General features: G+C 42.2%; 1 protein-coding gene across 10 annotated transcripts in view; it reads left to right on the plus strand.

The window, feature by feature from the left end:
- The first annotated feature begins 2,123 nt into the window (after positions 1-2,123).
- Positions 2,124-26,645, plus strand: part of CACNB2 (calcium voltage-gated channel auxiliary subunit beta 2) — a 322,507-nt gene continuing 297,985 nt past the window's right edge. For 4 of the 10 annotated variants that reach the window (XM_045183719.3, XM_024576122.4, XM_045183745.3 and 1 more), the window contains exons 1-2: positions 2,736-3,081; positions 12,316-12,408. In XM_045183719.3, the coding sequence (XP_045039654.2) occupies positions 3,046-3,081; positions 12,316-12,408 (129 nt within the window). In that variant the 5' untranslated portion in view covers positions 2,736-3,045. Of the gene's footprint in view, positions 2,695-2,735; positions 3,082-12,315; positions 12,409-26,645 lie in introns of those variants that run through there. The other 6 variants (XM_024576106.4, XM_024576114.3, XM_045183705.2 and 3 more) reach the window with 4 other exon arrangements.

Consider the following 26,645-nt stretch of genomic DNA (forward strand, 5'->3'; position numbering starts at 1 on the left):
TATTGTGTTATTGTTCAATATGTGCTAATTAAATTAACACAGGTTATAAAGAAAGAATTAATATGGTCTTATGAGAGTGAGGATTGGGTAAATGTCTTTGTATGTTAAAACTTGCAAAGCTGTATGCTATATTTTAAAACACATGAAGACCGATCATTCATTCATTCATTTATTCATGCCACAAGGGTTTTCAGCCTCCCGCTAAATGTCAGATACTGTGCTCAATGCCGGGGATACTAAGATGAACAAGACACAGTCACCATCCCCAAGGAACTCTGTCTACTAGCAGAAACAAACACAGAGTTCAGTATTGCGAGGTATTGAAAATGAATATAATGTATATCACATTTAATGCAGAATTCATTTTCCCTTTGGCTATATAAGCATTATTAAAAGTGATGTTTGAGGTTGTTTTGCTGTTTTGTGGTCTCTTTTAAAGTCTGATGAAAGATCAAATTGTATTTGCCAAATGGTCATAACTGAAAGGGAACACACAGATAGTTAAGCATACTGTAAGAAATCACACAGATGTGGGAAAACACTACTTCATCAAACCTGGTGTTTTGTAAAACCACGTTAGAATTTACCCTTCGTTCATCAATTAATCCACTCACCAAATTTGTATTAATTGATGTCTAAGAGCTTACTATCTGGACAGTCAGCGCCAAGTCCCCTGGCCTTTGCCGTCCATGCTCCTCAGCCGCACACGACGGCAGCTCGACGGGTGCTTTCCTGAGTGAATGTTGAAAGAGCTCAGGGCAACTGGCCAGATTCTGCCTGTGTCCTGCTGCATGAGCTGGGCTCCTACCCACAGTCTCATCTGGAATGGAGGTCATGCTGTCCCTGCGACTTACACGCTCTGAAGAAAACGGAACAGTTTCATCGAATGAATGGACCTAGAAGAGGAATATTGTCAGCAGACCATGGAGACAAAATAGACTGTAACTCCAAAACTTTAGTGCGACTTCTTCCCCACTGCCATACATACAAAGGTGTTTGTACACATACGCACACGTAAAAGCACTGCAGATTGTTATTCGTGATGTTGTAAAAGAACAAATCTTAGCCGGGTTTGGGGAGGCTCCCATCCAGATCCTAACCAAGAGCCTCCCAGATTCCCAGTCTGATGCTTTTCAAAATGTCACTTTATTACTAGTGTTGTTCATATTGTTATAAACCAATAGGACAGCGCCTCTATTTAACATTCAGCAAAACTCAAAAAAATGATAATTTTAACACCAAAGACTAGAAAAATCAATGACACTTTGGATATGCCTAAATCATCCTTTAATTTTTTAAGCATGACTCAAACCAGTGTATGATGGAGCTAGGTTTAAAATACCTGTGTTTATTTTGAGAAGAACAAGTACTGTACACTATAATAATTTAATATGCCACAGCAACATGTAAAAGGCAGTTGAAACCCATTGTGGTACATTTCTATTTCACTATACAAAACTGTATGGTTACCAAACAAAGCTGACGCCTAGAAAACTTGTTCTACAGAGTTCCACTATGGTAAAAATCGTGGAAATAAGAGGTATCCTCTAATTAAAAAAAAAAAAAAGAAAGAAAGAAAATGTGTCTTACTGGAAAAATCAAAATGGAATGCTCTAAAAACATTCTTGCTATGGCCACTACTCTCAAGTTCAGGGTCTCAAGAAAGTGCTTCTTTTGTCCAGAATGTGATACTAAGGTTTCTGAATTCGATAGAAAAAGTCCAGTTCTGGGAATCATTCTGCAAGTTTGCAAAGATGAGAAGACACGGGAGCGATAATGGAAAAACTTCGGACTTGAGTTTGGAAGTGGTCGATTTGGACTTCCTAGACTAGGCCCTGTGCAGCTTCAGGTGGGGCGGCCACCCTCAGGTCACCAGTCCCAGTGGTCTTCTGCCTCCTCTTACTGCCATCATCAAGTGCCTTCAGCTGCTGCTGGCCGGCTGATGTCCTTGGTGGACACTTGTTCTCGGGGGTCGCCCAAGGACTTCACAGATTTTTGACGTTCACTTTAGCAGCACAGCCTCCGGATCCCTGAAGGGACCTGCTCCTGACCCCCAAGGCCCCTGGGGTCCTTGTGAGGTGGTTTAGGAGCCTAGGGAGGCGAGCTCCGAGTCCGGGAAAGGCAGCTCCCGGGTGCCAGGCCTCGCTTTCGTGGCTTTGAAAACTTTCCAGCGCGCGTGCCCCGGCGACGCGCAGCGGCGGGGCCGGACCCACGCGGCCCGCGCCTCCCGCGGGGAACTTTCCTGCCTCTCGGCTGCCCTGTTACTCTCGCTTTCCGACGCGCCTCCCCCTGGGCTCGCGCTCCGCCAGGCAGCTCCCTCCCTCTTGGCGAGGACAGTCCCCGCGCCGCCGCTGTGTTCTCTCAGTGCCCGGGCCAGCCGAATGGCGGAGGAGCCCCTCTCCCTGGGCACCTTCCAGCTCCCGGGCGCGTCGCTCTTCCAAATGGCCCAGCCCCGTCCCAAGCCCTGATTGCCTGCGAGCGAGGCACCTAGCCCCGGCGGCTCCGAGCGGGGCGGGGAGGGAGAGGGGACCCGCCTCGAGGAGCTAGAGGCTGCTTGGAGCCGACTTTTCGCCAATGGTCCAAAGCGACATGTCCAAGTCGCCTCCCACAGTGGCGGCCGCGGTGGCGCAGGAGCTCCCGATGGAACTGCTGGAGAACGCGGCGCCCGCGGGGGCGCTGGGAGCGGCGGCACAGGTAGCGACAGCGCCGCGCCTTCTTTCTTTGTGAGCCGCCGAGCGCAGACCTCCAACTGGCCCGCGCCTCCCCTGCTGGGATCCCTCGCCTCGCGCTCCCTCCTGCGTGGGTCTCCTCGGCCACCTCCTCCTCCCCTCCCTCGCGCTTTGCCACCCACTCTCCTCTCCTGGCGCCGGGGACCCTACCCCTGTTTGCCTTGCCCCTGGCTCTTCTGCGGCTTCCATTTTTCTCTGCTTACGAAAATCCAGTGGGAAGGGGCGGGAGCGACCTCCCGGTCTACCGAGGCAGCCCTCGAGCTGCTCAGGTCTGCCCTCCTCGCCCCTTCCTTCCCCGGGAGGCACATGGAGAGACATGAACCAGGCTAGCGGACTGGACCTGCTCAAGATCGTGAGTCCGGGTGGGCGGGAGGGGCTCTGCTTCCCGCAGCTCGGGCTCCCACACCGACCCTTCTGGACGAGCTCTTAGCTGGGGTGGGAGCGGGGGGCCATGTGATGGCCTGGGAGGTTGGGACCCTGACTCCCGCGAGCAGCCCCACTGCCCTCCGCGCCTGGGGCATTACGCTGCCTTGACAGCTCAGCTCCCCTCAGGGCACTTGCCCGGGTTCGCCTGGATCCCTTGTTCCTTTCTTTTAAGAAGAGAGAGAGCTGGGGCCGCTAAAGTTTTTATTTTTCCATCCCCCCCGTCCGAAATGTCAGCTCCTTCAGAGAGCTCCAGCACCACCTTTTTCTCCGATGTTGAGTATTAGTGGTTTCTAGAAAAATTCCGGTTTGCTGCTGTTGTGAAATCGGAGATGTCGGTTGTAGGTGTTGGGAAATGAGAAGGTGGCTTTTACGTAAGGCTTTGGCAGGTACGGTGTGGATTACAGACACCTCCAGATCTCAGCGGTAAGGAGTCTCTCAACTTTTATCCCGGCAGGGAAATGACTTAAGACTCCTGGCTTTGGGGCTGCTTGGCTAGTGGTTGAAGGGGTGAGGGTTTCGTTTCAAACATCATTTTGGAGAAATGTCTCTACTTTGCATAGGTTGTTGCTTTCAAGCCTACATTTGCTAGATTGTAAATTGTGGTAAGATTATAATTTTTGTACTTATATAAAATTTGTACATGTATAACGTATATATTTTATATTTACATAAGTACAAGAGCATATGCTAGCGTGTTTATTTACTGTAGCAATGGGCGCGGAGTGGGAGACATGACAAAGGTTACACCTGTTTTGCTGCTGTCGTGGTTTCCAGAGGTGGTGGACATTGGCTGCTCCAGATATTTGGGTGCTGTTCATAATGGTAGTTCCAGTGGCATAATCACGGAGCGTTACTGAACTTGCTTTTACCACTGGGAAATACACGTGCTCACTTAAAACACATAGTTCACTTTGCTTTGGGGTGGAGAGAATGCAGAAACCAGGAACTTGTACAGTCAGAAATCCATTTCTTTCGCAGAGGTAAGACAATGTTATTCCGCCCCGGGCTCTTTGGCTGCACAGAGTGGGGACGTGTCACTAACCGCCTGCGTTAGCATCTCGCCTCAGCCAGAGGACCTGAATTCTTTGTTCTGGACTCCCGATTTTACAATAGCTAGTCACCTACCAGGTTGGGTGAGAGGGAGAAATGTTCTCACAGACCTCCAGCCTGGTTATTCCAGGAAGAAGGTCTTAAATATTGATAGAGGAAAGAATTTTTAGACCTTCTTTTCTCTTTGATCTTCCTTCAGGGATTTTTTAACAAGTTTTTTATTCTTATGATAAAAATGGAGTTCCTGAATTTCTGAAGATCAAAGTTAGGGCTGACAGAAAACATGACTGCATTCAGATAAGAGATACGAACTTATGTACCGGTTTATGTAGTTAAACAAATAGTTTAAAAAGTAAGTCAACAAATACTTAATGTACAGCTGCAATGTGGAAATAATTCAGATGTGAATTTCTGCCTTCAAAAGAAGTAACATTCTAGTAGCTGCAAGTATGACAAATGTGTGACAAGTATGGCACGGGATTATAAGAGAAGCCAGAATCTTATGTAGTTTCCCAGGAGAAAAGATCACAAATATTCTATTTGGAGTAACCTGTGAGGACTTCATGGAAGGGGCGGCGTTTGAGAAGAGACTTAAAGGGTGGGTTAGATTTCAACAGAGATTTTCAGAGAGATGGTCGGGAACTAACTATATAGGAAGCAAAGTCACAGAAGTTAGAAGTCTTAAAGCAGATATTTACGATCCCTAGTTTGAAAAGAGTGTGGAAAGTTACAGATTGGGCACAGTTAGGCATAAGACTGACAAGGCAATTTGAGCCCACATCTTGGAGTTTTTGAAACTTACAGTGTATTAAACAATAAAGAACCGTGGGTGGGATTCAGTGAAGGAGCCATGTAACAGCTCATTCTGAAGAGTCACCTGGGAAAGTTCTGGAAGGTAATGTGGAGTCTGAAGAATCCAGAGGTAGAGGTACGCGAAGGGAAATTAATAGAACGGTTTGGACAAGAGGTAATAGGCCTAAACTAAATAGAGAGAAAAGTTAATGGATATGACAGGTCTACGCGTGAGACATTGCAAGGACTCGATCCACAGTAATTGGCAAGCAATTGCACAGATACTTGAGAGAGAGGAGAAAGGGAGGAATGGATATTCTAAGCAGGTAAGAGGTGTAAATATTCAGCTTCACCAGCATCCATCTTCTTGCTTTCTCTACCTTCCAAAAACGAAAGCAAATTTGCTTGAATTGTGTTTATAGCACACCCATTATTTGAGGGAAACGCTGCCTTGTTTATTTTCTATCTAATAAATCACGGCATCTTAGGGCTGGGAGCACTTGGCAAAGCCATCTCTTCCATCTTTCTGGACAGTCCAGCAGTAAAACTGAATGAGGTAAGGGGGTGTCTCAGGAGCATCCCCCTTTTTGTGACACCGAATAATCGTAATTTTACTTAGAAACAGAATTTTCTTTGGCAAACGGTACTGCTAAGCCATCGTTGTTTTTGAAGAATCCTTTCTATTTCACCTCTGGATTACATTGCAGGTTTGGTACGAACAAAGCAACAGATCTAGACTCACAGACTCTGCTTATGTTCCTTCTTATGTCAATGATCCTGGTTGGGGAGGGGACACCTTCAAACATTCCAGCCCCTCCCGTCCAGCACACTGTGATAAACAAAATGGATATATTCCGTACAGGAGACATGAGCTGCAGTCTAACTGCAAATTCTTGGAAGTTCTAGCATAAGCAAATTGCATCCCTTTTTCGGTAACCTGTTGAACAGTTTCACTGCAAACTTGGCCGCAGTCTACCTTCAAAGTCAAGGTGCTAATTTAGGACTCTCCCTCCAAAGCTCCAGATCTGTGCCGTCCACTACAGTAGCCACTAGCCACATGTGGCTTCTGAGCCTTGAAATGCGGCTCGTCTCCATGTTGCAATGATAATATTTTGTATATATTGAGTTAAATAAAATATATTACAATTAATTTCACCTGTTGCTATTTAGCTTTTTAATGTGGCTAGTAGAAAATTTCAACTACATATGTAGCATGTGTTATGTTTCTATTGGACAGCATTATATTAAACTGTGGCACTGGTAATTCTCCAGGGAGTTGACTAAATCATGTATGAAGGCTGGGTGGATGGGCAACAGATGAAAGGGGCTGAGAATAGAACGGCGACAGAGGAGGAAGTAGACGAGAAACCAGAGCAGCATCTCAGCACTTTAGGCCTCACAGAGATTGTAGCTGGCATCTCCAGTCACACCTGAAAATGAACAGACAGTGACCAGAGGGCCTGTTTGTTTTGCTCCTAGCAACAGAGCCCAGCTGCTTCCACCCCAGCTGAGTTTGCCAGATGCTTTCAAGCATGCTGTAGTAATACAGCCTGGTAATGGCAACATCTGAACCCCTAGCAAGGAGCTTTATCTGAAAAGAGCAGCAGCCATTCTCCTGTGGCTCTTAACCCACGTCCATACCGTTTGCCAGAAACATTCGGAGGTCCGAGGGATCGCCGCCTTCTGCAGTCTCTGAACATAATGGTCATGGTCCTGTGTTTTATGTTTTGCTAAAAGCCTCACCCCTCACCCCTGCCAGTTTTCTCGTGAATGGCATTTTTGTTCTGGTGTCACATGGATGAGATTTAAAAGCATGCCAATGAGAATTTCTGAGTGTATTTTAAAATGCAAAATGTGATATCTGACTATTTGAGCGATTTGAGATTTAGTCAATCTTGTAGTTTCATGTTTTTCTTTTCTTCTTTCCTTTTATGTAAAGACTTAGTTTACCTGTTGCTGCATTTAATTTTTTTTTTTAAATTATACAGTATGTTAGCCTTGGTCCTTTTAAGAAAGACTGGACAAAATATGTTAACCCTGTAGGGGGTGGTGGCACTCTTTAATTTGGGGACTCTGGGACATATCTCTATCTTGCAAATAATATACTTACTTTCACAATTACAGGGAGTTAAAATTAATTATAACACCACTTCAAGTAAGTGGGCCTGGCCTAGGGTTCTTTCCAAGCCCAGCTGGAGGCAGACTGTGACAAGGGCAAGGTTGGTGCCTGGCCTTCGCCAGCCCTCCCTGCCCCTGCACGTCCCCACTAGGCATTTCTCTGCTTCCTGACCTCGTCCCTCTTCCCTTCTCTACCTGCCAGACCAGAAAAGAGCTTATGTATGCTGCCTCTTTTTAAAAAAATCTTCACCTCAGGATATAGTTTTTGATTTGAGAGAGAGACAGAAACATCGATGTGAGAGGGAAACTCGATCAGGGATCAGCCGTCTCCCTCCCATATGCACCCTGACCAGGGATGACCCTTCCACCTTTTGGTGATGGATGGTGCTCCAGCCACCTGAGCCACCCAGCCAGGGCTTTATGCTGCCTCTTGGTTCCTTTCTGGTTTTGTGTAAACTGATCCATATAGAAAGTGACGTATGTTTCCCTCTTTCTAGGGAGTTATACTTCTCTCCTACTAAAGGGTCTGACAGCCTTATTTTTACTAAATGATTGGTGAATGAGATTTCATGTCTTATTCCTCTGTTTTGGTTTTGTTTGTTTTGGGCCCCGTAAGATGAGGAAAGTCCTCAGTTCAAAGAAATACATATCAAAGAATGCTGATTGAGAGGGATAAACCTAATTTTAGACATCAGCTTGATGCTCATGGGGAGCAGTTTGTACTCTCCATTAGGAGAACTGTTACCATATCCATCAATCACAGAGGTGACATCATTCTCAAAGCTGCCCCAGGGGCTGCCAGGCCAACCTTGTGTGTACAGGTGGGCTGATCCCCACTTAATAGGCAACTTCTACAATTAACTACTACTGTCTACTTCAATTGTACAGAAACTGGATGTCAGCTACCTGCAGAAATGTGAATATTTACTGCTGATTTTGAGCCTACAGTTCAGTTTTAAAAGTTACTTAGTATCAACAAAGGCATTCATTTATATGATGATATCTTTTTAATATGTCATTTATGTATTGGTGAACATTTCTTAATTTTTTAAATTTCTGAAATCTTAGCTTGGTTGATATTTTAGAAGTAAAGGAATTTAGATATACAGTTTTCTTTTTTCCTTTTTGCTGTGGCGATAATTTGTATTGAGCAGCATGTAACTAGTAGGCAGTCAGTGGAAATTACTGACTTTTTGGTCTGTGTTTCAAGAAGGACTTAGAGGTCTGCATGTGTCAGGGAGAGTGTCGTGGGTTACACATTTCACTCTGGCCAAACCCCTTTCTTCTTTCCCTTTTATTTCTTGAAACCTGGGTGACTCTGATTGTTAACTGTTTCATGTATCAGATGTTCACATATTTGGTGTTGCTAAAAAATGTTTAAAAAAACCATTGATCGGGGTTGGGTGGAGGGATGGGGAGAAAAGGCATACAACTGTAATTGAATAACAATAAAATTTAAAAAAAAACATTGATCATAAAAGTAGCTGCATTTGAAATAGCACCTTAACTAAGAAAACTATACTTCTTTCTGTTTCTTTTTCCATTTGGAGGAGATTTAGCCTTTACTTTTTTTTCTTTGAAATTTCTTCAGGTATAACATTCATCCTTATTTTCAAAGATTTAGAGTAACTACAAAACAAACAATTCCAGCAAGATGGACTTAATTTTAAATATGCATTGGATTAAAGGAAACTTCATCTTTAACAGCAGCATAAATTTTCACTAACATTTTTAAAGTACATAAAAATGTACTCTTCAACCATGTTAATACCATTTCCTGGAACATTCACATGTATTCCAGAAGATGATTAATTCTTTTTCTGGACTCTGGATATTGCTATTAAAAATAATTAGTCACTGAGTAGTGACTCTACAGTTAAAAATAAAAAAAGTAGACAGTAGTAAAAGAGAAATTACTGCTGAAATTAGTGAAAGAGCACAATAGAAGTATAATTAAGCATATCTGTTTATTTTGGCTTTTAATAAATATGATCTATAATGAATAGGAATTTGCTATAACTATTAAGGCATGAACAAGTTAGTAATTTGAATAAATCATCTATGGCCATACCACCCTGAACGCACCCGATCTCATCTGAATAAATCATCCCTCATACATTTAAGTGATTAAAAGACAACATATTTTTCTAAAAACTATTACCAGTTTGCAAGAGATTCGGTGTACCATGGCTTGGTGTGCATGTGTGCAAACTGTGTCTTCATACAGTTGAAATCTGTAATAATCTAGTGTAAATACATTACATGGGTAGCTAAGTATACCTGAAATAATGTTTATGAACAGTATGCTCAGGAGCCTAGACAAATTAATGTGATTTTTAAAAAATTCATTTAATGTCTTGCAGAGAACTGCAGCCTCCCCTGTGACTGAATGTCTTAAATACTGTGTGGTCGTCGCAGTGCCTGGTGTGCGATTGTGACCAGCCATGGAAAAGCTTGCGCACCAAGGCAGCTGACTAGTGAAACATATTCGTCATTAAAAATCTGAAACAAATGACAGTAGAATTTCAAAGATACCCTTTCCACCCATTTCAGCACGGTACTGGAAGGATACTTTATGGTGGGATGAGATTATATATTTTCTCAAAGATAATTTATGCTCCTCATGAAGAAAAACTGTATTTAACATATATCCCCCCAAAAGCATTTTTCTTAGGTGCAAAAATGGTTTTCAGGTCATAAGTATCTTTGCATATAAAATAATGCATATTTTTTAATTTTAAGGAAATTTTCATACTTTATTTTAACATTGTTAAGACTTGGAAGAACCTTCCGTCCAAACCTTTAATAATAATTGGAAAAGGAAGAACATTGTTGAAAGAATGTTATTTTTCAACAGTTTACTGAAAAATGTTTACACAAGTAAGAAGAATAAGCTGTTAAGTGAGGAGAACCTTGTATAATACGTTATGAAAGCCTAGCCCAGATGATCTTTCCTTTTATGAAGTTGAGAGTTAATTAAATGCCATGGAAACACATTTGTATTATATAAATCCCTTAGATACTTGGAACAGAACAAATACATTTAAGAAAACTTTTTGCTTTAAGATTATCCCACCCTCTTGCTGATTGCAAATGCATCTTACTTACTCATAACACAAATGTTTGTACTGTAACGGATTTCAGCTTGCCTAAGTGCTATGTGTATTATGGTTTACATTTCCATTTTAATGAAAACCATATGAATATGTAAAATAAAACAGAGCAGCATTTTAAAAACCCGAATATGGGAATATGGTGATTTTGAAAATGTAAATTTTGCACATTCTGATAATCTAATGAAATCTTTGTGAACCTAATTATTCTAAATATGTTACACTTTAGCCCAGTTTTTTTCCACCCTTCCAGCCCTAATGTGGATATCAGTTTTTTCATATATTATATTGAGTCCTTAGCATGTGCCAGGTCTTATACTAAATGCTATCAAGTACATTATTTCATTTAGTACTTAAAATAACTGAGAGGTAAGTGCTACTGTCTCCATTTAAGGGTGAGAAGACTGATTCTTGAGCAGGTTAGAAAATGAGTTCAAGGTCTGCCGTGGCAGGGTCCCTGCCTACGTGTATTTAACCATGAAGCCCAGTGGTGGGCTATCTTTCACTCCCATGCTAACGTTTGATACTCAAAATGACTTCATCTGTGATGAGCTGTTTTTCATTGATATTTTAATATTCAGTACCCACAGTAACTTTAGTTTATTCTTGGTGCTGTTGGTGTAAACTGTAGATACAGTAGTAACAGCTAGTTCATGTGTACATTGGGTTGGCCAAAAAGTTCATTTGGTTTTTTCCATAAGATGTCTCTAGTCGTGCTTAGTTGTCTTTAACATCATAGAAAACAATTTGTTAGATTGTGCTGTGACAGCTGTCATATCAGCATGCATTAAAAAATTTATCAAAATTGGTGAATTTTTTGTAGCCATTTTAATATTGAAAATGGAAGAAAATATACATTTTGGCATCGTATGCTTTATTATTTCAAAAAAGGTAAAAACACAACTGAAATGCAATAAAAAGATTTATACAGTGTATCGAGAAGGTGCTGTGACTGATCGAACATGTCAAAAGTGGTTTGTGAAGTTTCGTGCTGGAGATTTCTCACCGGACGATGTTCCACAGTCGGGTAGACCAGTTGAAGTTGATAGTGATCAAATCAAGACATTAACTGAGAACAATTAACATTATACCATGTGGGAGATAGCTGACGTACTCAAAATATCTGAATCAATAAAGTTATTGGTGAAAATGAAAAATGTGTCTTATTTTACAGAAAAAACCATACAGACTTTTTGGCCAAGCCAGTATGTCTTTGTTTGGTCCAATTCTGTTATTGAAACAAATTGTCTTACCTTTAATGTCCTGTTCTTAAAGGCTTATTTTTTCAATATTATTATTCCATAAAATTTATTTTTCTTGCCTTCTCAGGAAAATCACTAGGCAATTAAAGAGCAAGATTTTCACATCACATTCAAACATTGCAACCATGGGCCAGATCATTTTACAAAGTATTTTAATTTCATATGATTCGCCACCACTTACGTAGTTATTTCAGCATCTCTCAAAGCAACATCTACATCCATACGGAATTATGAAGAACTAGCACCATGCTTCATTCATGTTCTGACTAGACCTATGGATGAGGATGTGAACTTAAAGGCAGTCAGAATTCATACTGCAGAATGTTCTTCAGTCACCATATGCAGTTTTTGCAAGTACCACTCCAATGAATGAGCTCCTGTGGAATTACAAATTAAACCCCAAAAGAAGCACCAAATGGGTGCTCAGCACTGCTGGGCAACAATATTTCATTATGCATAAATCTATTGCTTTCATGCTGTATGCGAGTTTTGACAAGTTGCCTTTCCTCTCACCTCACTGCTGCTGCCCCAGTCCCTCCTGCACTTAAATACTTATTTTTAAAGACTTAATCTTTATTGGCTTTTGCCTCTTGACAACAGATATGATAAAAACACAAATTGTTTTAATTCACTGGTTATTAAATGCTTAGTCTAGAATTTTTTCTTCCCTCTACATTAGGGGTTTGTGTTTTTTCCAATAATAACTTAATAATGCCCACATGATAGCAATTCATTCCTTGTTTGGGTCTTTGACATTTTCTAGAACTAAGCCTAGATTCCTATGAGAGGGTCTAACAATAATCTCATTTCCCTCCTCCTTTTTAGTCATATGGGAAAGGAGCTAGAAGGAAAAACAGATTCAAGGGATCCGATGGAAGCACGTCCTCCGACACTACCTCAAACAGCTTTGTTCGCCAGGTAAGGAGGCTCTTCGATTCCGCTTTGCAGAAGTACATTTAGGTGAATTGCATTTTCTTTAAGGGTGGTTTTATGCCATCATCCTTAGGATTTGTATAGTATTATTGTATTTACTTTTAATTGAAATGTGCTGTTTAATGTCATAATTAAAGTGTTTAAATTTTAAATGAGACAGTAAGAATTACATTCTCTCCTGAAATTTGGGCAAAGACGAGTGTAGATTTCCTTGCAAAGGATTTCTTCACGACAGGATGAGTGAACTCTAGCAGAAGTGGTTACAGGGTCTGCGAGGTTTTTTCAGGGATGGGCGGGCAGTGGGCATTCATAGCAGCATCTATGAAGTTGGGATACTGGTATTTCTCTAGTTTGAGTTGTCTTTTCCCCTGACATTTGGCTTGTAAAAGAGACCCTTGTTCATGGTTTCGATGGTCGAGGCTACTAGGGTTGGGTGGAGCATGAGATACCGTTGTGACATGATGTGAACTGCCCTCGGAGATGTAGCATTTCCATCCGTGAAGCATGTGGTGGGTTCCTGCTTAGTAGTTTGGAACTACTGAGCGGGGAGTGTCAAGATCCCTAACTTATAAACACTCATATTACCTATATGGTAATAGAAAGGACTTCGGTCCCCAGAGGAGGAACACAGGCAGCCAGATCTCTGAGGATAATAGGTGACACATGGAGACTACAGTCTCACATCAGGTATAGGTGAGCATGTCTCTTTATTTAACACTTGTCAGTGGAGCCAAAATTGGGGTGGAGAGTTCTAGCGAGAATCTGCTTTCCTGGCTGACGGACCACTAGTTTCTGGTTGGTGTGCTCATCGATAATCTCTTGTCAGTGCCAGCTCACTCCCCAAACAGTGGTTGTCAACTGAAAAAGCTGCTCCATCTATTTTGGAAAGAAAGCCACTTCCCCTCCGGTGCTCCCTGTGCCCCTTCCCATGTTTCTCCCCCAGTTAGTTAGCAGCCCGAAAGCTTACATGTGTTCACCTGCTGGATCCGTGAAGCTTTTTCTGCTTGGCTGGTGGCTGCCTCCTTCCACTTTCCAGACGCAGACAGAGGATGATCCCTCTTCAGCCCCCAGCTCCCCACTTGCAATGAGAGGTGCACCAAAGGGTATGCCTGAACAATTTACAGACAACTGGCAAAGTTTGGTTGTGGTCTGTGCTAATTGGGAATTGTTTCAGTGTTTAGAAAAACAGTTGGTTAAGACAGAGTGGAGTTTTTTCTTGCTAAGAAACTTTTAGAAAGAAAAAGGAACTTGAAGCCAAATGAGGCCTAGCCCTGGAGGGATGCTCTAGTGGAGCTGAGAAGGGTGTAAGGGAGCTGAAGGTGTGTACACTGGCCTGATGTCATCATGGGCAGAGTTCGGCATTGCGGTCCTGAGGACGAAGGAAGGGAGATGGTGACTTACCGTAGGTGAGTCTGTTAAAGGAAAGTTATCTAAGCCCTTTTCCATTTCAAGCATCCATATTTACTCGGCCCCTGCTACAAAGAGATTGAACCTGCAGAGCTAGAATACACACTCTGAGTCATCATCTCAGGGCTGTACATCAGAGGCCCTGAAGCAGAAACGAATAAGCCTCTTAGGACACATAACAGCTGCAGCAAAGCCACACAAAACGACAAGCAGCTTGTCAAAATTGTATGGAAAGAAAAACTAAGATATTGTGAATAGGAAGTAACAGTAAAGGGTCCATTAGTGCTCATTTTAGCTCTATAAAAATGTCATTTAAAAGCAGTTGCCAGATTGTCTCTTTGACCATAAATTCCCCTTTCGTGGAGCTTTTTTAAAGATTTTATTTATTTATTTTTAGAGAAAGAGGAAGTGAAGGAGAAAGAGAGGGAGGGAAACATCGATTAGTGGCTGCCAGGAATTGAACTGGTGACCTTTCGCTTTGCCAGACAACCAACTGAGCCACACTGGTCAGGGCCCCGTTTGTGGAGTTTTGAAAACTTGATCAGGAAGGCTAGAGGGTTTGCCATGCTGAGTAAAAGTGGACCGGAACACATTTGTCCTCTTAATAACTTGCTTTGACACTGCATTCTTGGTGATGTATGTGAGATTCTGTGCTGGAAACACAGTTATGGATGATGAAGAGAGCTGTTAAACTACTTAATGTGTATTGCAAAAACATGTGTGAGCACATAAAAAGAAAAAAAAATCTATCCTAAAGGCGCATCTCTGAATTTCAGTAGAGGAAGGTGCTGGTCATGGCAGGGATTGTGGGTAATCGAACCATAGGCATCAGGTCCCTAAAGTGCCATCTTGCTTCTATCACAGAAGAAAACCAGTGTCATCTTTGGCTGAGTTAAACACTGTATTTTACCTTGGTAATTGAGTCTCTGCTCTGTTAAAGTGGCATTCATGTTTTGCTATCCCTTCAAAGTAGGCGAAAGCTATCATGATATAGCTAAATATTTAATAGATTATGGTTTTGTCAGATTATTTACAGAAATGCACAGTAGATAATAACAATAAGTATATGTTAGAGTAAAAAATTGAAAGAACCTATTTTATGTGTTTTTGAAATCATAGTAGATGTTTTATTAAACCAGCGATTTGTGTTAGCATACAGGTGTGCTTTGAACACATTGGGGTTCAGTTCAAAACCACTGCGATAAAGTCAGTTGTCATCTTTTTGCTGGTGGAGGGTCTTGCCTTTGATATGTAAGAGACACATCTGGGAGGCACAGGAAAGCAAAGCACAAGAAAACGAGGTGTGCCTGTGCTACTCCCCCCCCCCCGCCCCCCCCCCCGTGTTCCATCCAAACCACCCAGCTAAGGAGGATTTTGTCAGAGATTCCCACCAGCGTTTTTAGGGTGAATGCATACAAAGTAAGTCTTCTTTTCACTTTCTTACTTATAGGAAAGTGGGAATGTCTTTAACATTGTAAATTTTCCCTAGGTGTCATGATTTCAAGCCAAACAAAAAAGAAAACAAACATAAAAGCCTCTTATTGACAATCCGAAGAATTGGAAGAGACTTTATTTTTTTCCTTCCTCCCACAGAAGTCAAAGAAACACATACTTTTTTGAATCCTGAAAGTCTTTTTTTTTTTTCACTTGGAGGTGAACTCAAGTCTGAATCACCTGCAGCACCACGCTGGCGGGTTCTGAAGTCCAGCTGAGGCTGCTGGCTGCTGGTTGCCAATGTGGGCCCATGAAACATCCTCTGCCGTGAATCTGGGTACAGTCAGATGCACGCAGAGCAGCCAGTTTTACATGAGGCCCCTTTAGAAAGGGATTTTCAGTTTATTAGGACTTTGCTTTGTGAGTAGACATTTTAAATTTAAGTTAGTAAGGGGCAGAAAGTGTTAAATGTAACATCTAGGCACCCTAGGTAGAATTAATGAGGACTATTGTTCTATTCAGTTTTGTACTAAAACGGGGGTGTCAAACTCATTTTCACCGGGGGCGTGTCAGCCTCTCACTGTGCCGGACCAGATAAAACAAGGTGGAGGGCTGGATTCAGCCTGCGGGCCTTGTGTTTGCCACCTGTGTAAAGGTATTTAATACATAGGCTATGGTTATCTTGGAATTATTATTAATATAATTAAGACATCAAGGTTGTCTTAGATTCTTATACATAAGCTCTATACTCTTTGGCTCTGTGCTGTGAATAGATACAGTAAGATAAGAGAACTTAATTTATCATAATAATAAACATAGAAAAACTATCATTCTTAAAATATTTTGCATTTAATGCCTTGTATAAGATTATACTCTATTAAGATAATTAAGTTTTCATGTAATTGAGCTCTTTCCTCCCACTTCATTTAAAGAAAGAAGGTCTGTTGTCTGGAAAGGAGGTGTAAGGAGAGAAAGAGTATAAGGGAACTTGTAGTTTATTTTAGCACCAAACCTAACCAAGTAAGTTGATTTACTGCAAGAAAAATTGGTGGGTAGGAGTAACAAGGCCTGCCTGGCATTAAAGGATAGAACACGCGTGCTGTTCTTTTTGAGAGATTTTGCAAGAACTGCTAACTGTAGAAATTCTTTGATGCCGCCAAGGTCAGGGGAAACTATGTACATCTGCAAATAAACACTGGTCATCAAAGTTAAAGCAGCTTGTGGGGGATGGGAAGGGGGGGGTTGTAATGGTTTAATCAGCCCAGTTTGCTTTTCTTCTCTCGTAGCCACCCTCCTCCCCAACCCCCCCTCACTCTCTCACTGTTCTTTTTTCTTAAACTTTCTTCATTTTCTTAAAGATATGTGTTCTCCCTGGCTACATTTGTGTGCCTGGCAGTAATCCTAAGATGAACACCAAATGCTAAGGGGACGACTGCCAGTTTGCTTCATTTCGATGACTCCATGGAATGGCACCCTTCATTCAGAGCGCACTGTCATTTGAGGGCTACCACATGCTCTGCCGTGTATGGCCAGGACTTATGCACTGTTTCACTCGATAATGTTTACGGGTCACCCTGGCATGCCAACTGGTGTCTTTTGTGCAGGAAGTTGAGCCTTAGGAGTCAACAGTGCTTTTGGGAATTTTCAAGTGGCAATATTTTGGGGAGTTCTCAGGGAACGACTCTGCAACTGATCTGGGTTTTTTTGCTCACCAACATATGTTATGCTTGTAATGCAGTAATCTTGCAGCTTCTAAGGGCTTCCAGAATACCAATTGAGGTGGCAAAATGGAATGAACGACGTATTTAACAGAAGGTTGCATGACACTTTCAGAACACAGTATTCTAAACAAATTCCATCGTCTTCCAGTACCATGTTCTTGGTGCTGCTTTTTTGGACCTTTTATTAGTTCAGTTTGGCTTTACGTACAAATGATTAATCACAGAGACACACAGTCTATTTTTTAGTTTTGTTTTGCAAAGACAGATTAAACGGCGATAATGATTACAGACTCCAGGCCTGCTCAGACTGATATGTTTAAGGTTGGATAAGTCTTTCAGCCCTTAAGTACTGGCTTGTTGCCTTGTAATGCTGTACTCGTCACAAACACAGCTATAAATAATAATGCAGTAGAGTTATTGCCACCATGAGTTCCTATAAATGTCTTTCTATCTTATTAGGCATTCACTTAGATTTTGTGAATGGTAGAATCTGTTTGGAGACCTCTTAAGAACGCTTCTTCAGTATATCAATATAAAACTATTGAGCTTTTCAGTAAAGAAGCCCCTTGTTCTTTCAATAGTGTAAATGTATGTGCAACTGGGAATGTTTATATTTTAGGAGACAAGTACTTTAGAAAGTATTAAAAATTAGATTTTGTACTTCATACAATTTGCTTTACAAAGTCTTTCTTGAGGTTTTTGTTTTGTTTGTTTTTTTTGTGGGAGTAGAGGGCCATAATTATATATGAAACCTTCCTCATTCTTGGATTGTTTTCATGTGTTTGAAACACCTACCTTATAAACTAGGTTTGATTGGGGTCTCTAATTATTATAATAATTGTTGTGGATTGGGGCACTTTTTATCTTTGCATATCTCCTTCCAGTGACATACATATAGCGTTTTAAAACTCGTAATTATTTCTGCAGGTGCCCTTAGTTTCTTGGACTCTCAGATATGTTTCAAATTATAACATACTTTCCATTCCTGCCCCATTTTCTCCCATTGTTATTCATGTTCTGTTTGGGCCAATCCATGCAAAGTCTTCAAAGTTATAGACTGAATTAGCCCCACTAGATTAATTGAAAGTTTAAATGTGACCTAATATGGACTAATCAGTATGACTAAGAAAATGGAAGTTTCATTAAACACTGAATTTATAAAATGTCTGTGTTTCAGGTGAACGCTAAACTTTAAGGACTATTGCTGAAGATCAGTTACTTAGCTGATGGTTAATTATTCATGTGTCTCGGGTCTTTGCGGGCATTGAACCTGAGTAGTACTCTGGTCCAACCAAGGAATAGTTCTTTCTTCCCCGTTCTTTTATAGATCTATATAATGTCAGCTTCTCTCCTTATTGGTTTGTTTCTGGAAATCTTCATGTCTGATGATTATCAAATGCTAAAGAAGCCCTTTTTGAGATGTAGTTTTATGTCTCAAAAATATTTGCTATGGTGCAGTTCAACAAGGAAGTACTCCACTGCTATCTTGTCATTATTCCACATTCCTGACCAGGCATGTGTGTTTATTACGAAGACAGGTGGAGAAAAGGATCTGAGCACACCCCCACCCCCATCTTACCATGCTTCCTTTCACCATCTGCTTATTTTACAGTTGGGGATGAAGGAGGAAGACAACAGGAAGATGATCACAAGAGGAGGGGAGAAGCTCTGTGGAGTCTTCCACTGACACTTAATTGGGAAAATGTAGTTAGAGCTCTTCAGGAAGTCTCTGTCCCCTGCCACCATCTCACAATCCGTGTCATCCCTCCAAACTGTCACCAAGTTTTAGAGAATTATCTTGGCTCAGGGCTTTACATCTCTCTTCATATTTCTTTGTGGCCTTAGTATATGTAGAAAAGTTCTAGCTTTTCCTGGTGACAGGAGAGCCCAGGGGACAGCTTGCTTATTGGGACTTCTGACAAGGACACCTAGCTTTGACTCAGCTTTCTTCTCTCCATCCTCTCTGAGAGTCTAGGCATTGTGACCTTACCAGTTTTTCTTTCTCAGAAAGTAATATTTTCTTTGAGCCCAGGGCCATTTTTTCATGTAGGTGTGACCTTGAAGTTTACTTCCATTTGGATATTTACTCCCACAAAAAGATGTGTTGATGACTCTTTGGTGTAGATGCTATATTTGAAAATTGAAAAATGGCCATTTTTAAAAAAACAACCCCCACAACCAAAACAAAGAGGCAAACTTTTCATTTGAAAGAAAAATAAGAACCCTGACTGGTGTGGATCAGTGAATTCATTGCTGATCTGCAAGCCAAAAAGTCACTGGTTCAATTCCCAGTCAGGGCACATGCCTGGGTTTCTGGCCAGATCCCCAGTAGGGGGCGTGTGAGAAGTAACCAATGGTGTGAGTTCCAGTAGAGGAGCAAAGGAAGTCCTCTGTGAGCCCTGAGGAAGGGATGTGTTATTCTGAATGGTAAGAATAGAAAGCATCTGAGCATTGACCCCAAGAATAATTTTAAACTTAAATTTTTTAATTAAAATTTTAAAACTGGAAAGGAAGTACACAGTGTATTCCTGGGATGGTAAAGAGCCGTGTGTGTGGAATCATGGAGGTGTTGGGGGCGCCAGACCACTGGGAGTCTCCATGCAGTGAGGGGTTTTGATGCAGCATCCTGGAGTGAGGAGGCATTTGAAAGGATGCACTGATGGGATGGCTATTTGGGAAATCAGTCATTGTCAAAAAACACATTTGAATAATGACGATAGTAATAATTAACATTTATTAAATGCTGACAATGTGCCAGCCACTCTGGGAAGCACTTTATTTCATCCTTATCACAACTCACTGAGATGGGCGCTATTAGTATCCCAATTGAACAGATCTTAAATGGAGGCCTAGGCAGACTTATTCATTTGCCCAAGTTCATACACGTAAAAGTACATAGTATTTATTAGACCAAACTGGTGTACTTGGGAATGTGTAGGTGTTTGCTGGGCAATGAGAGACTAGACAATAGTGATGATGCTCAAAATCTGTGGAAGGTGGTACGGTGCTTTTGGATCATTAGGCCAAAGCCAGTGACCATGTCTGTGGGTTACCATACACAGGGTCCAGACAACTGAGCTAGGACTCTGGCAAAAGTTGGGCAAAGGGCTGGGTCCCCAGCACTGAGCTGGCCTCCAGGAAGGCTCCAGCACCACCATTGAGGAATTGGGAGGGTCACCTGGCTAGTACTGAGTATCCATAAAGGAAGAGAGACATTCACAGTCAATGAGTGAAGTTTATACAGGTATTGATTGTACCATTCTTTAAATTTTTCTACAGATTTTAAATATTTTAAAATAAATAGTTTGCAGCAGGCGGAAATGGGGGGATGGGAGTTGGCAGAAGGTCTGTGAGAGAGACCAGGGCCCCAGGGCAGGGTTAGAAGGGAGTGCTTGGTGAATGTCTGCCCCACAGAGGAAGCAGAAGGATCATTTCACACCGACAGAGAGGCCTCAGGTGGCCTAGTCTGCTTGGCTCCTCAGAGATGTTTCAGGGCCTGAAGGGCCTGATAGAACAAAATTGGGTGGCAAAGGTTGGTATTTTCTGCCAACCACCTTATTACAGACTTTAGCATTGAAAAAAAAATCTTTTAAGACTTATTTCTTAGCGGGCAAAATAAAACCATGTACAAACTCAATATAAGTAGGTCTTCCTTATGGATATGAAGTTGCAGGAGGTTGGAGGGTTTATAGCCCCAAAGAGCTGCTTATCTTAATGTCCTAGTGTGGCTTTGTCAGTAAATTTATGCAGCCCCCTTTGAACTGGTGCTGCTGACTAACAGCGTTTGCCCTTGAGTGAAGTAGTCATTCGTGGTCATGTAAGTTGAAAACCAGCCATTCTCTCTCTGCCTTGGGCCATTCGTTTCAGGGAGAAGAGTTGTTTGAGAAAATGAGGTTGTTTGGTTATCAAGAGACACTGCCCTTTACCTTATCTAATTACCCCCCCCCTTTGCAAGAAGAATTTTTAGTATTTGTTAGATAACTCTGTAGCTAATAGGCTTTGGGGGGATGTTTATAATATTCTCATAAAACAGGTCAAAACAGTCTGATTGGCATTTTCCACAGTTTGTCTCTATTGCGGTTTATAGAGCAAGCATCAGCATCCTGAAGATGTGACATGTAATATGAATGTAATAAACTATATTTTAATGATGTAAGAAAAATAAGGTTGCATGTAGCCTGATTTTCAAACACGGTTGTTTCAGGACCACACACGTTTAGTCATTTTTATTCAAAGCAGAAAAGCACTCTGGGTTCAGGATTTGAAGGTGTCTGTTATGAGCCAGTTTCTCTGACCATTTGTTTGTGTACATATGAAAACTACCCTGGAAACAGGCCAAGTGTACATGTACTTTCTGACTTTGCTAGACTTTGTTTGCACTAAGTTCTCTCAGCTGATCCTCATTTACTCACGTATTCACCAACATGTGGAGTGCCTTCGCCAGGCACGGGGCCAGAGAGAAAATAAAATAACAAGGTTCTTTTCAGTTTTAAGATAAATAAGTCCTGGGCACGTGGTACACAACATGGCAACTACAGTTAACAGTATTGTATTGTATATTTGAAAGTTGCTAAGAGAAGAGATCTTGAAACTTCTCAGCATGAAGAACACTTAGTAGCTCAGCGTGGTGACGCGCGTCATTGCGACTTCACAGTGTGTCCGTGTGCCGCCTCATGAAGCTGTGCACCTGAAACAAGTCCAGTGCTGTAGGTCAACTATATCTCAATTGAAAAGACAAGTTTCATGGACTGAAGTATTAAAGTATTAAATGTGTAGTGCTTTCAAGTCCACTGTGATGAGTCGTGTAATAGCAGTGAGTGCGAAATATGGTACGTACACAGGGAAGGAACTCATTGGTTCTACTGTGGGGAAATGGAGACAATGTCACAAGGGAGGTGTATCTGAGCTGGGGACTGATGGATGGGGAGGAACGCTTGCAGAGAAGACATCGGGAAGGGGCGAGATGGACACAGCGCTAGTGCTGTGTCACGGCAGGAAAAGAGATTGAAAATGTCGTGTTCCCTCTGCGGTGGCTGGTGGCTGGGCAGGTGGGAGATGAGGCCAGACAGGTATCGGTGTCTCAAATGGGAATATGGAGAAACAACAACACTGTGCCTGTGTCCCTGTGGCACCTGGGTGCCATCTGGCTTTTCTCATCAGGGCCATTTCTATCCCCCGTTTTGAATGAGTTTTTCAGGATCTACTCTAGTTCAGTAAACACCAATAAGGGTTCCTTTCATAGCTTGCTTTCTTGGTGTGGGTCATTTCAAAAGACAGTGTGTTTATTAACAAATGCTGTATGCCTTTTCATTTCCTTTCAAACATGTTAGCCTGACCATAGATATTTATATTTCTGTGCTTTGAAGAGTTGTAGGTTTGTGGGTCAAAAATGTTGTGTTTCATTTTAGATCTAATTTAAGAATCAGGCTGTACATGTCAAGCCATCCTGTAGATGTATAAATGTATGCACATTTTCTTCAATGGATTACTTTAGAGATAATATGCAATCTACCATTATTGTAAAGATTATAAGTATTTTTATTATAAATTAGCAGTGACAAATCTTAAAAATCAAGACAATTCAAATCTGAATTTCTTGGTATCATGATTCTACTCCCCAGATCTATTTACATTTAAAAATAAAATTTACAGAATTAATGATAAAAGGTATCATTATATGACAAATACTTCCTTCTGAATAAAGTCTTGTGAGTTCAACTACAATTTAGTGTAATTCACTCAATCACTTTGAGGCTTTTGATCAAATGTTTATATTTTATAAGGTGAATATTTTATATAACAAAGTGTAGATTAACGTTTTTATTGGGAAATTTTGCTTCTTAGGTCACAGTGTCTCCTTATTTGTCACTTACATTTATGGAACCAACCTTCCCACTTGTTCATTTCTCTGTTCCAGTTTCCCTATGCTGATCTTTAAAAAAAATAAAGAAAGAAAAAGAAGGATAGCAGGGTATATCAGTTAGAATTCTGTTACAGGAGATTGCAGACATGCCTCAGGCTGGCTGAAGCAAAAAGGAAATTTGGGGGTTCATTTAACAGTAAAGCCCAGGTGTCGATGACTGGAATGGCTCACATGTCCGGGGCAATTGGCTTCTTTCTATCTCTGGACACTAGCCTCTCTCATGTTTGCTTCATTCTCAGCTCTAGGTGGTGGCAAGAAGGTTCCCAGCAGCTTTAGGTGTGTATCCCTCCAAGTTCATGTTGCATTGCCTCTCATTGACTCTGAGTGAATGACTGCACAGCTGTGAACTAACAGCCTGGGCTGGTGGCCTGCGACTCACTGAGGAGCCAGACACAGCCATGTGCTCACTCTGGGGGTGGGAGAAAATGTTACCCAACAGAAAGTGGGGTTAGGCTGCCCACCACCCATAGGCAAATTCTGGAGGCAAAAGTTTGGTGAAAAAGGAAAGAGGACTTTAATTCAAAAACTGCACCGTTTGGAAGAATGGCAGGCTTCTGCCCAGTGCCCATCCCTCCAGAACACCCAGGGGAAAAAATTCAGCCATCCTCTGCAGACCAGCCCAAGACTGCACCCAGAGTTCCTTCTTCCATAAAAACACCATCCTTTGGGAACCACAGGTGGCTGCAGCACAACCATCCAAGCTGCTCAATTTCTTTCCCTGCCACTGTCAGGCCTCAGGCTCCTTCCTGGAGCCCACATGCACAGCTGGTGCAGCCAGCCCCCCTTTCTCTACCAGGAGCCGGGTTGCTGCAGTTGCTGTGGCCTACCATGCGGGGGCTTTGTCATTCTGACCATGGGGCCTGGTCCTTGCCCCCTGGCCACAGCAGCATCTAGGACTCACTGGTCCTGCAAAGCACTTGGACCTTGCACATCTGTGCGGTGGATCCCAGTGGAGCATAGCTAGTTTCTTCCTTTTTTCCATTTAAATCTCCTGGCCCAAACTTCCTTGTACTCTGGCATGGTTCAGCTACCACAGTCAATCCCGTTGCTTCCCAGGCTAGACTGGCAGATCAGCACCTCCCTCTGCCGCCATGTTGACTCTTACGGTACACATGCCACTGTGCTCTCTGGGGTCCCCACAATCAGGAACTGGAAGGGGCTAGGAAGGCTTTTCCCTTTGCCCACTGCTTTCTGGACTTCAGGCTTCACTTGATGGACTCCTCCTGCTGTGTCTCTGCCCCGGGGGTAGGAATCTGTCATCACTCTCCATGCTGTTAGTTACTGAGACAACAGAACAATGATGCTGCTGCACTGCCCCTGCCAGCCGTCCCCTGTGGCCCCTCCCTCACTTTGGGGTCTGGCCCAGGCTGTCTGGCCAGGTCTACCTGTATAAAAAAGTCACTGCTACAAAAAGCATATGGACTAAGAATATGAAAAGTGGTGACTTTGTAGGGGACATATCAGAGGGCTGTTATCAGAGGAAGAGTGGACAGATGTTGGATGGTGAAAAAAGAACTGAGGTCCTTTAGAGGGTGAATGAAACCTGTAGACTCGCGATGTCTTAGATCCCTAGAAACAGCTTAGGAAAACACTCTCCCCGGGTACGGGTGAGAGAGTAAATCATTGGACCCTCCACGCCTTCCTCAGGCTGTCCTGTGTTCTCTTCTGTCTAGTAGCAAGGGAATCCCTAATGAGAATGAATAAGTCTGTGAAAACATCTCCCTGGGAATGAATGAGTATACAGATATATATACACCTGTGTGTACAGGAATACGTATTCGTGGCATGTGTGCTGCCTCTATATCTTTTAAATGATCAAGTTTTAGTCTTTGTGATAAAACCACCCCAGGGTGCCAGTATAAAACCAGAACATGTTAGTGTTGTGTGTATTTATGTGTGTGTGTGTGTGTGTGTGTTTGCAAAGAGCCCTTGTGGGGACAAGAAGACTAGAGAAATGATTAGTATGGTCTTAACATTTGAGCAGCACTGATGTGCTAGAGGCAGAACAGGGAGAAAACAATAACTTGTATTCTTGACAAGGATATTTTTTAGCTTGAGTATAGTATTGTCAGGTTTTACCACAATTTTAGACATCGTAGAGGAATTTAATGAGATGTTTGATAATCTTAGTAACTGGAGGAAATTAACATATTGAGGTTTGGATTTTATGTTATAGGTAGTAATGATAACTTCTGCTTGGAATGTTACTTTAGGGAAAAGGAAGGTTCATTTGCTCGGTTGTGAGGTGTTGGACTCTGGGTGTTATATTCAGTGCTGTTCACTTCGTCTTTAAAAGCTCAGGTGGCACACACCCAGAGAAAATCGGTGTTCTTGTTTTCAGACCTTTATAGTGATCATTTTCTATTATGCTTCCCAGCACAGGAAATTTTGCAAGTGGAATTGGGAAGGACACCCAGTTCTGTGTTTGGCAGGGCATTTGTGTTCCTTCTGGTAGCTATTTCACTCAGTTTCTCCATTTAGGGAGTATAGGGGTTGTCCCTCAGCAAGGTGATTGTGACGAGTTAGGATTTTGGGGTTGCGACAGAATCTCATCTCAAACTCACATAAGCAAAAGGGAATTTGTTGCCACCCATGACTCTACAAAGCGTGGATATTACTGGGGATGACGAGATGCTGGCAGGACTGTATCTCCCCACACAGGTCTTATGTTCTCTCTTACCACAGACAAGATTTTCTTGTCTAGGCAGCGCTGTGGCAATTGGAAGCTCCAGGCTCCCTTTTGCCAGCCTTGATAATAGAGAATAAAAGGCTGTTTCTTCCTTTTTGCCCTTCCTGATTCCAGTTCCCTTCAAAGAACCACAGGGAAGGACTCTCATGTGTCTCACTGAGTTCATGCAGCACCGTTTGGATCAATCTCTGTGGACAAGGATGAAGTTCTGCGAAGGCAGCTTAGCTCCAATGTGTGTGCAGGGCGGGCAGATAGCGTGGCAGCACAGAGGAGATGCAGTTCCACCAAGCAAGGGTGGTGAGGCTGTTACTAGAAGTTAAGAAGGGGTGCCGGTCAAGCACTAGCAGTGGAAAGAGTTGCCTTCCATTATACATGATGCTAATGTGAGTGTCTCTCTGCCCCCCACACACCAAAGGTCACAGAGGCGGGGAACATTAGAGACAGGAGCTCACCTAGGGTTCTGTGCCCTCTGTGCCACACCAGGCTGTCTTCGTTACCAAGGATTTATTTTAATATCAATGTCAGCATTCATTGCCGAAAGCCTACACTTACTTTACTTTACCTTCAATGTGCATCTTACCTCAGTGACCAGTAAAAGGCCGGCACGTAAGTGTTTGTCCTTTAGTGATAGAATCACCTCATCACTCACAGCACACTCTCTGGAGTCGGGCTGCCTGAATTCAAATTCGTGCTCCCAAATCTCTAGTTGTCTCATTTTGGGCAATTTTTACTTAACACTAGTGAGTTTTACTTTATCTTCAAATGGGAAAAATAATAAGGCCTATCTTACAAAGCTAAAGTGAGAAATGAAAGAGATAATGTAGGTGAAGGAGAGATAATTTATCAAGTACTGTGATTTATATAAGCATCGTGCCTGTACAGAGTAAACTCTATAAACCTTGTTTCAAATAGTGCTATAAAACAGCTTATTTTAGGACAGTGTATCTCATCACGTGGCACCCATGGGTGAGAGATGGATTCTTCATTGAAAGATTCTGGGACATGTAAAGAGAGAGGTTCCTAAGAAATTTAGGTCATAGGAAATTTG

The sequence above is a fragment of the Desmodus rotundus genome, chromosome 4, assembly GCF_022682495.2.
Source record: "Desmodus rotundus isolate HL8 chromosome 4, HLdesRot8A.1, whole genome shotgun sequence".
Taxonomy (NCBI): domain Eukaryota; kingdom Metazoa; phylum Chordata; class Mammalia; order Chiroptera; family Phyllostomidae; genus Desmodus; species Desmodus rotundus.